Genomic DNA, 8634 nt, shown 5'->3' on the forward strand with positions numbered 1-8634 from the left:
GGGGCTTTCGGTGGGGGGGCAAAAATGGGAGGCAGTTTGTGTTCAGCAGACGTTGAGGAGGAGCCGGTTGCTAAGAGAGATGCAAGGCTTTGTAGTGGGCCGCCTCCCAGTTAATCAAAACCCTTCTTTATCTGTTTCATGCTTTCAATTAAGACAGCTCTGGAAACGGTCCCAAGCCTCTGCATTGGAGATAACCATGGCAGCCCATTGGCAAGGCAGGCTCCAGCCGCGTCCTGCTGTTTGTTGTCCGTGCCTTGTTTCCATTCCAGATACCAATACCCCCCCGCCATCATCAGAACAAAACTGCAGCGTAGTGTCCCTTCTGCCAAAAGCAGCATGGCACCTCTTGTAGCAAATTAAATGGCTAAGATCTCAATTTTTGGTCAAATTTGGGAAATTAATAGAAGATCCATCAATGTCTGTGTCGGCTTTTCACTACTAATTAAAGCAAAACAGATGCCAAGTCTGTTTAGGTCATCAATCACACTTGGCAAAGATGCTTGCATTCAGTGTGAAAATATACTAACAATAACAATATCGCTTCACTTCACTTGCATCTGAAAATATTTTAATTATAATAATATTTGACATTGAACTTGTAGTCATTATGTGCAACTCAAAACAGGCATAATAACAATGAATGCATGCCTGGAAATAAAGCGCTTTAACCGACCTTACAGGTGTTGAACAAAAGCCAAGATTTACTGCCATCTAATGGTTAAACTGCGGAACAACAAACTGGAGGAACTAGCTGCAGTATTAGGGTTTGAGGTCTGACCAGGAAGTTGCTGCCTCAATCCCAATGACTTTGATCCTCCCACTTCTCCTTCTCCAGATTTGTGATGGTGGTGTCCGAAAGCGAGGGCCTGTCCTGTACTAGCTCACTGGCTGATCGTTCCTTCCCAAAGAGCCTTCCTCGACCCATCGCTCCCATTAGTAGTCCTGTGAATCCTCTGCCTGCACCCTGAGAGAAGGGACGACTGAAAGGTATCTGCCTCCCGGGGTCAGATAAGGTGCTAGAGACTGGATCTCGAGGGGCCTCATTCACAGAAGCAACATCAGTGACATCATGGAGATGTGTGAATGGATGCTTTTGATCCACTTCCGGTGCTGGTGATTCCTCACTTGGTTCTTGTTCCACAGGTGCGGTCTGGGTGCGGGACCCAATTTCAGGACCGAAGCGAGCCAACAGTCCTTTATCTGTGACTGGGTAGCGTTTGGCGGCACATTCTCGACGCTGAATGCGCATCTGCTCCAGCTGCCTGAGCTCCGAGGGTAACTCAAACACATTCTCCTGTGGAAGCGACACTTTAACATACAAATGCAGGTACATGATACAAGATGTCACGTTTAACCTTTTGGGGGTTTGGTATACTTTTGGGTTTAGAATACACCTGAAAAATTGTACGTCTTGACTCGGTTGGTTTACTTTTCTTCAGTACCACCTCAAGTATGACTGTACAGTTACTTTTTAGATTTTACGTGACTTCAAAAATTATAAAGGGTCAAGCAAAATGAGCTGACACATTTGGAGATTAAATAAAAGGCAAATAAAGTAAAGAAACAGAAAAGTACATACAATGTCATTCTGTTTCATTATGTTTGAAAAAAATTAAATCAGTTCTGGTGGTGCTAGGACAGTTGTTTTTTTTTTTTTTTTGGTTTATTTATTTTTATTTTATTTTTATTTTTATTTTTATTTTTATTTTTATTTGATAGTGTTATCTACCACAATTGAAGTGCAAACAGAACGCTCGTTGTGTTGCAGTTACAGATTTTGGGTTTTGGATTTTGGATTTTCAGGTTTTGATCAACGTTTTCCACAATAAAAGCGCCACCAGTCCAATTCATGGCAGCAACTGAAAAAGAAACCAAAAACCATGAAGATTATAAAGAATTAAAAGAATTAGCATTATAAAGAAACAAAGCAAAATGGCATTATATGTACTGTATGAAAATAAAAACACTTTTGTTGTTTTACTTTATTTGCCTTTTATTTAACCTACAAAAAATATACAGGGTCAGGCAAAATGATCTGACACATTTGGAGGTTAAATAAAAGGCAAATAAAGTAAAATTTTTAAAAAAGTGTTTTTATTTTCGAAAAGTACATATAATGCAAGTTTTTGGACTGGTGAGCACGGCGCTTTCATTGTGGAAACGTTTATCAAAACAAACAAATCTGCAACTGCAACACAACGAGCGTTCCGTTTCCGTTACGGGTTACCAACTTCAGAGCTACTGGATCGCACCGCCAGAACTGATTTAATTTTTTAAAACATAATGAAACAGAATGGCATTATATGGACATTTGGAAAATAAAAATAAAAATAAAAATAAAAATAAAAATAAAAATAAAAATAAAAATAAAAATAAAAATAAAAAGTCTGACCTCACACAGCCAGAACTGATAATAATTTTTAAAACATAATGAAACAGAACGACATTATATGTACTTTTGGAAAATTAAAAACACTTTTTTGTTTCTTTGCTTTATTTGCCTTTTATTTAACCTACAAATATGTCAGATCATTTTGCCTGTAAATTTTTATGTCGTAACTGCTCCAAGCTGAACATTTAAATCCGGCTAAAAGATCGGTAAATTGATTTTCAGATGTGTGTACTACTTGTAGCAGAACATTTGAATACACTTAAATTATGTTAATATGAGCAATAAGGGGTTGCGTTCAAAGACACCGCATCATTTAAGTTGAATTCACAAGTTTTCAGTGTTTTTGCTAGTGATTATTATCTCCAGTAAAATGACTCTCACCATATTTAAGCTCTCCAGATTATCCAGCGGGTACTGGCTGTTAGTGAGGTAGGTGTCCACCAGGGTCATGTAGTCCGTCAGGAGAGTATCCAGCAGCACCAATCTCAGAGGCTGCAAGTGGATCACCGACAGCGCCATCACCTTCAGGAGGGGTATGGGACACGGACGCTTGTACCACATCTCGGTTTCCTCCTGCATAAAACACACCGTCATGAAGTAGAAAACCGCGTTCCTCCTCCATTTACTTAGTACCTTCGTCAGCTGGGACTTGGTCTTTAGTGACAAGAGCTGGGAGGACGGCACCTTCAAGTGGAGGCTCACCACCTCCTGAAGGGTGCTCACTCTATCTGGAAAGAAGCCTCCTGTCTCAGAGTAGAAGCACATGACATCTGCGACCTGGGATGAAAAAGGTCAAAGAGTACCTTGAAGGTAAATATATATATATAGAATATGTATTACTACAATCTCCCCTTATACCTGTGTGTCAAAGACATTCATTAGCTTTACTCCAAACTGTGTCATGAGACATCCAGCAATCGCTCTGCAGTCATGGATGACCTGCAGCGTGTAACAAAATCAACAAAGGTACGCCAGAATCTGCAAGACTAAACACAAACGATGCTCACCTTCAGGATACGCTTATTCTCCAGAATCATGGAAAGACCATTTTTAAAGGCTCGAGCTCCAAGTAATAAGACGTCAAATAAATAGACCTTGTTTTTTGTGGCAATCTAAAAGAAGAACAAATAACATGAAAAAGTATCAAAAAAATGTGACCTGTACATACTTTAACCTTCATTCATCCGTCCATGTTCCAGGTTTTCCCCCCCCAAAAAAAACGCATTTATTAAAAACAAAAAAAAATTTCTACAATAAAAGCACTGATAAAACATTCCACTGTTCTCAAATCTCAATTTTTATTTTTCTACACAAAATAAGATACAAAATAAATAAACAAATCAAGAATAAAGAAAATCAATCAATCAGTAATAAATAAATATAATAATAATAATAATAAAACGGCAAATAATAAAAACTTAAGAAACCACATACATATAGTTGGTGGGTAGACAATTTTTTTTTTCAGATTAAAATGAACAAAGCATTATTAGAGCCCTGTAGACATGACAAAACACGACTATAGTCACATTTATACTCTTTTTATTTACAACATATTGCGCAACTGCAGGGTCTTGAGACACATGCTAACTCGCAAACTAGAGAGCTAGCGACCTAAACGGTAGCCTTCAAGTTATTTCCTTTCAAATTAAATAGCCAAAAACTTACCACTTCCACACGGATAGGGAGGTCAACTATTAGCAGTTATTTAACCTTTAACATGAACATTAATCAAACGTAATAATTTTTTCTGGATACATGATACCATACAGCATCCATATCAAATTTGCGCGGGCCGCACTAACATTAAACTTTCATATCAAGGCGGGGGCCTCAAACTAGTGTCCTGCGGGCCACATTTGGCCCGCGGGCCGCATGTTTGAGACCCCTGCTATAGTGGGTATTACGACTATAAAGGTGACTATGGGGTTGTTATGCTACGTTTCGAGGAGGTCATAAATAGGTTTTCTATGCTCTAACTCCCAAAATACTTGATTCATAAATACAGAATCCTACTTCGATTAATTCACTTATCACTGTTGGGTCTAGAACTAATGAACCAATGATAAACGAGGGATTACTGTACTAGAGAAGGGTGGATTAAACTAGGAAAAATGTAATGACGACCGTGCAACCAGAAAGTGCATTCAAAGAATTCGGTGTGACATAGGAAAGTGGCGCATGCCACACATGCCCTTGTTCTGGCTGCTAGGTACAAAAAGGTTAAATTAAATTCAGTTATCAAATTGTACATCAAAAATTTTGAGTACATCAAAAATTTTGTTGTATAGCACTTAATTATATAAAGTAAGATGCCTGTTTCCGTCACCAGTCCCCATTATTTACGTGTCAAAGAGTGAGTAATTTGTTTATTTTAGTTTTATTTAGTCTTCCTATACAGTGGGGGACTTATTTTTTATCTTTGTATGACAGTTCAGAATGTTACACTATTACTTTAAAAGCATTGCTTGGACAATTTATGACGGATTTTTATGAGATTTTGACTTTGGAATTGGAAGTCATGGAAACGTTCGAACACCCAAATCATTCCTGGCTACACAAGGTCAGCACCCAGCTGACCGTTCTCACTTCCTGTTCTCACCTGAAGCCAACACAATCTCCCATGATTGTATATCGCGACCCCGTCAACCCCCACGCCAACCACATGCTGCTTCTTGATGTTCATCACCTAAAAGTATGAAGGTAGAGGTTATTTTGGACGTAGCAAACGTAGCTTAAACACTCCGTCAACTTACAGCAGATGCAAATTTCTCCTGAAACTCATCAATAACTTCAAAGTTGATGTATTCTTCATCTTCATCTATAAAAAAAACAAACATTAATGATTATTTACATTTTGGATGACAATGAATAATGAATATAATTGAGACAGAGCTCACCGTGGTAAACAGTCTGTCTGTATGGCTGGAACTTCTTCACCTTCAAGTGTTCTTTCAGATCTTCAGGAATATTTCTGGCCAACATGTTTTGTTGACAGAACCTCGATAAATGCGTCACTGGCATTGGGCGAATTTTGGTATCGATCCATTACCAAGTAAATGATGTAAATGATTTAATAATTTTGCCTTTAAATTACTGATAGTGGGCTGCATGGTGTCCGAGTGGTTAGCGCGCAGACCCCACAGCTAGGACACCTGAGTTCAATTCCACCCTCGGCCATCTCTGTGTGGAGTTTGCATGTTCTCCGTGTGCATGCGTGGGTTTTCTCCGGGTATTCCGGTTTCCTCCCACATTCCAAAAACATGCTAGGTTAATTAGCGACTCCAAATTGTCCATAGGTATGAATGTGAGTGTGAATGGTTGTTTGTCTATATGTGCCCTGTGATTGGCTGGCCACCAGTCCAGGGTGTACACCGCATCTCGTCCGAAGACAGCTGGGATAGGCTCCAGCACCCCCGTGACCCTCGTGAGGAAAAGCGGTAGAAAATGAATGAATGAATAAATGAATGTCCTATTATGTGCACGGTGGGGGGTGGTTAGCGTGCAGGCCTCGCAGCTAGGTGACACGAGTTCAATTCCACCCTCAGGCATCTCTGTGTGGAGTTTGCATGCGTGGGTTCCAAAAATATGCTAGGTTAATTCCCGACTCCAAATTGTCCATAGGTATGAATGTGAGTGTGAATGGTTGTTTGTCTATATGTGCCCTGTGTGACCCCTGCCTCTCGCCCGAAGACAGCTGGGATAGGCTCCACCCACCCTCTCGTGAGCCTCGTGAGGATAAGCAGTAGAAAATGAATGAATGAATGAATTACTGACTTGATTAATTTGATAATAAAACACAGGGTAGTTTCCACACAACTAACTTTAACCATAAAAATTAGAAATAATTTTGCCCAATACATAAACGGTAAAATGTAAACAATGCAGCAAAAGAGAATCGTAATGTTGTCATGATCGAAAAATGGATCGATCCGCCCACCCCGACAAGAAGGCAACTTACCCATGAACGGTGTCCTCTTCGTCAGTAAACTCAACTATTGAATCACACACACAAACAAATATTAATAATTTGACATTTCTACCCAAACTATAGCGTCCAATCCCACCAGACGGCTTCCCTCACCGTTTAGAATGTCACGACCGAAGAACAACCTCGACCCGGAAATGGTACAGCAGTTGCCGCCATTTATGACTGAAACTTGGAAACAAATTTAACACTCACAGGAGTTCTGTTTTGGGTCTCTGACATTCAGTACAGTATAATAATTACTCATAAGTAACTTCAGTAGCTAATAAAGCTATAAGTAGCTAATAAAAATGCAAATATACGAACATATGCCCGACCTTCCGTGAGGACCACTGTCTTGTTAGTATCAATGCGTTGCACGACGCCGAGATAAGACGACGTCTTCAGAGTCAGTTTAATGCGTTTCCCTCGGAAGATATTTATGAAGTGGGTGTCGTCCTCCAACATTGTACTGTAATATTATTATCATATATAGACAGCTTCACAATGACCCGACACTCATCCGTGGACAGTACACACATGTCGCGGCGTCGTAATGGTAATGATGGTGCCTTCAAGGACACGCTGCGCGTCACGTAGAAGTTCTTGAATAGGAAACTCCAGCATTGTTTCTCTTCTGTGGAGCTGTACCGCTCCCCCAAAATACATTTATTATTTACAAATGTAAATAAACATAAAATCACCACTTTCCACCTCACCTCTCGGCCACAGTCAGCTGGGATAAACGGCGTAGAAAGTGGAAATGTATGTAAATTCCCAGTGACTCCAAAGTGAGCCCTTAAGAACAGGCACCATGTGAACTATTTCTGTGGTTCAGTAGAATTGTAACGCAACAGGTAAGTTATAATATAATAATTCACTCTTTTAAACGTATAAATGTATTATATTTTGACGGGCTGAACAATAATTAAGTTTAGGCCTGCAAGTAGCCACACGGGGGCAGGCTTAATTCATGCAAACCTGTCATTTGCATTGCATGTACAGTCGCCATCATTAGGATGAACAATTAGTGCAAATATACAAGGGAAACTATGTTTATACACAATTAATTTGATGGAATTAGCTTTTAATATGAAAATGGTATATATCAATTTATTCAAGTATAATTGCATCCTAAATAAACAAACTTGGTTTGACCATGATGTTTACTAAATACAAGGATGAAGGGTCTTGAACCAGTCATGATGTGCTTTATATATATATCACTATATTGACACTTACTATGGTACACATTATGTCATTGGATGCTCATATCACCTTGTACTTCGGTACGAGGTACATTATTAAAAAAAAACAAAAAAAAAACCTTAAACTGTATTATGGAAAGCAGGAAGTGAACAAATGTAACAGTTACTGATTGTAAAAGTACCAGATGGAGGGGTAGGATTTAATAAGCTTTGCTTCTTCCTACTCCTTTTGGACATGTGGAACTGTGAACTGATTATGTGATGCGTTCAATTGTAATCTGATGCATGTTCAAATGAAATAAAACCATAAAAACTAAAATAAAACAACAAAAATTTTTTTTAATTAAAAAAATAAACACAAAATAAGATGAAGAAATAAATAAATAAATAAATAAAAATAAATAAATAAACAAATCAAGAATAAAGAAAATCAATCAATCAGTAATAAATAAATATAATAATAATAATAATAAAATGGCAAATAATAAAAACTTAAGAAACCACATATAGTTGGTGGGTAGACAAATTATTTTTTCAGATTAAAATGAACAAAGCATTATTAAAGCCCTGTAGACATGACAAAACACGACTATAGTCACATTTATACTCTTTTTATTTACAACATATTGCGCAACTGCAGGGTCTTGAGACACATGCTAACTCGCAAACTAGAGAGCTAGCGACCTAAACGGTAGCCTCCAAGTTATTTCCTTTAAACTTAAATAGCCAAAAACTTACCACTTCCACACGGATAGGGAGGATAACTATTAACAGTTATTTAACCTTTAACATGAACATTAATCAAACGTAATAATTTTTTCTGGGTACATGATACCATACAGCATCCATATCAAACTTGCGCAGGCCGTACTAACATTAAACTTTCATATCAAGGCGGGGGCCTCAAACTAGTGTCCTGCGGGCCACATTTGGCCCGCGGGCCGCATGTTTGAGACCCCTGCCTTAAAAGTTGCATTCGCATCACAATTGGATTGAAACTAGAATTCAAGGGGGTGGAAAGCTCAGCGGTTTATACCATATGCATATGTATAAATACTTAGTATAAA

The 8634-nt window shown here is 38.6% G+C and overlaps 1 protein-coding gene across 1 annotated transcript; it reads right to left on the minus strand.

The window, feature by feature from the left end:
* Positions 1-613: 613 nt before the first annotated feature.
* exd1 (exonuclease 3'-5' domain containing 1) lies at positions 614-6926 on the minus strand. Its single transcript, XM_058090602.2, has 11 exons — positions 6698-6926; positions 6477-6551; positions 6354-6387; positions 5293-5366; positions 5149-5213; positions 4995-5081; positions 3400-3504; positions 3251-3331; positions 3026-3169; positions 2774-2965; positions 614-1294 (listed from the first exon to the last, which is right to left on the minus strand). Exons 1-11 carry the CDS (start codon positions 6825-6827, stop codon positions 794-796), a joined length of 1488 nt encoding a protein of 495 aa, XP_057946585.2. The 5' UTR covers positions 6828-6926; the 3' UTR covers positions 614-793.
* Positions 6927-8634: the final 1708 nt, after the last annotated feature.

This window comes from Doryrhamphus excisus, linkage group LG14, assembly GCF_037039965.1.
Source record: "Doryrhamphus excisus strain RoL-2023G ecotype Guam linkage group LG14, RoL_Dexc_Guam_v1.1, whole genome shotgun sequence".
Classification (NCBI taxonomy): Eukaryota; Metazoa; Chordata; class Actinopteri; order Syngnathiformes; family Syngnathidae; genus Doryrhamphus; species Doryrhamphus excisus.

Coding starts and splice junctions, on each gene's coding strand:
- exd1 (XM_058090602.2), bottom strand. CDS start 6,827: ATGTTGGAGGACGACACCCACTTCATAAATATCTTCCGAGGGAAACGC. Junction 5,082..5,148: donor AGGAGAAATTTGCATCTGCT/GTAAGTTGACGG, acceptor TCATACTTTTAG/GTGATGAACATCAAGAAGCA. Junction 3,505..4,994: donor GGAGATTGTGTTGGCTTCAG/GTGAGAACAGGA, acceptor TTCTTCTTTTAG/ATTGCCACAAAAAACAAGGT.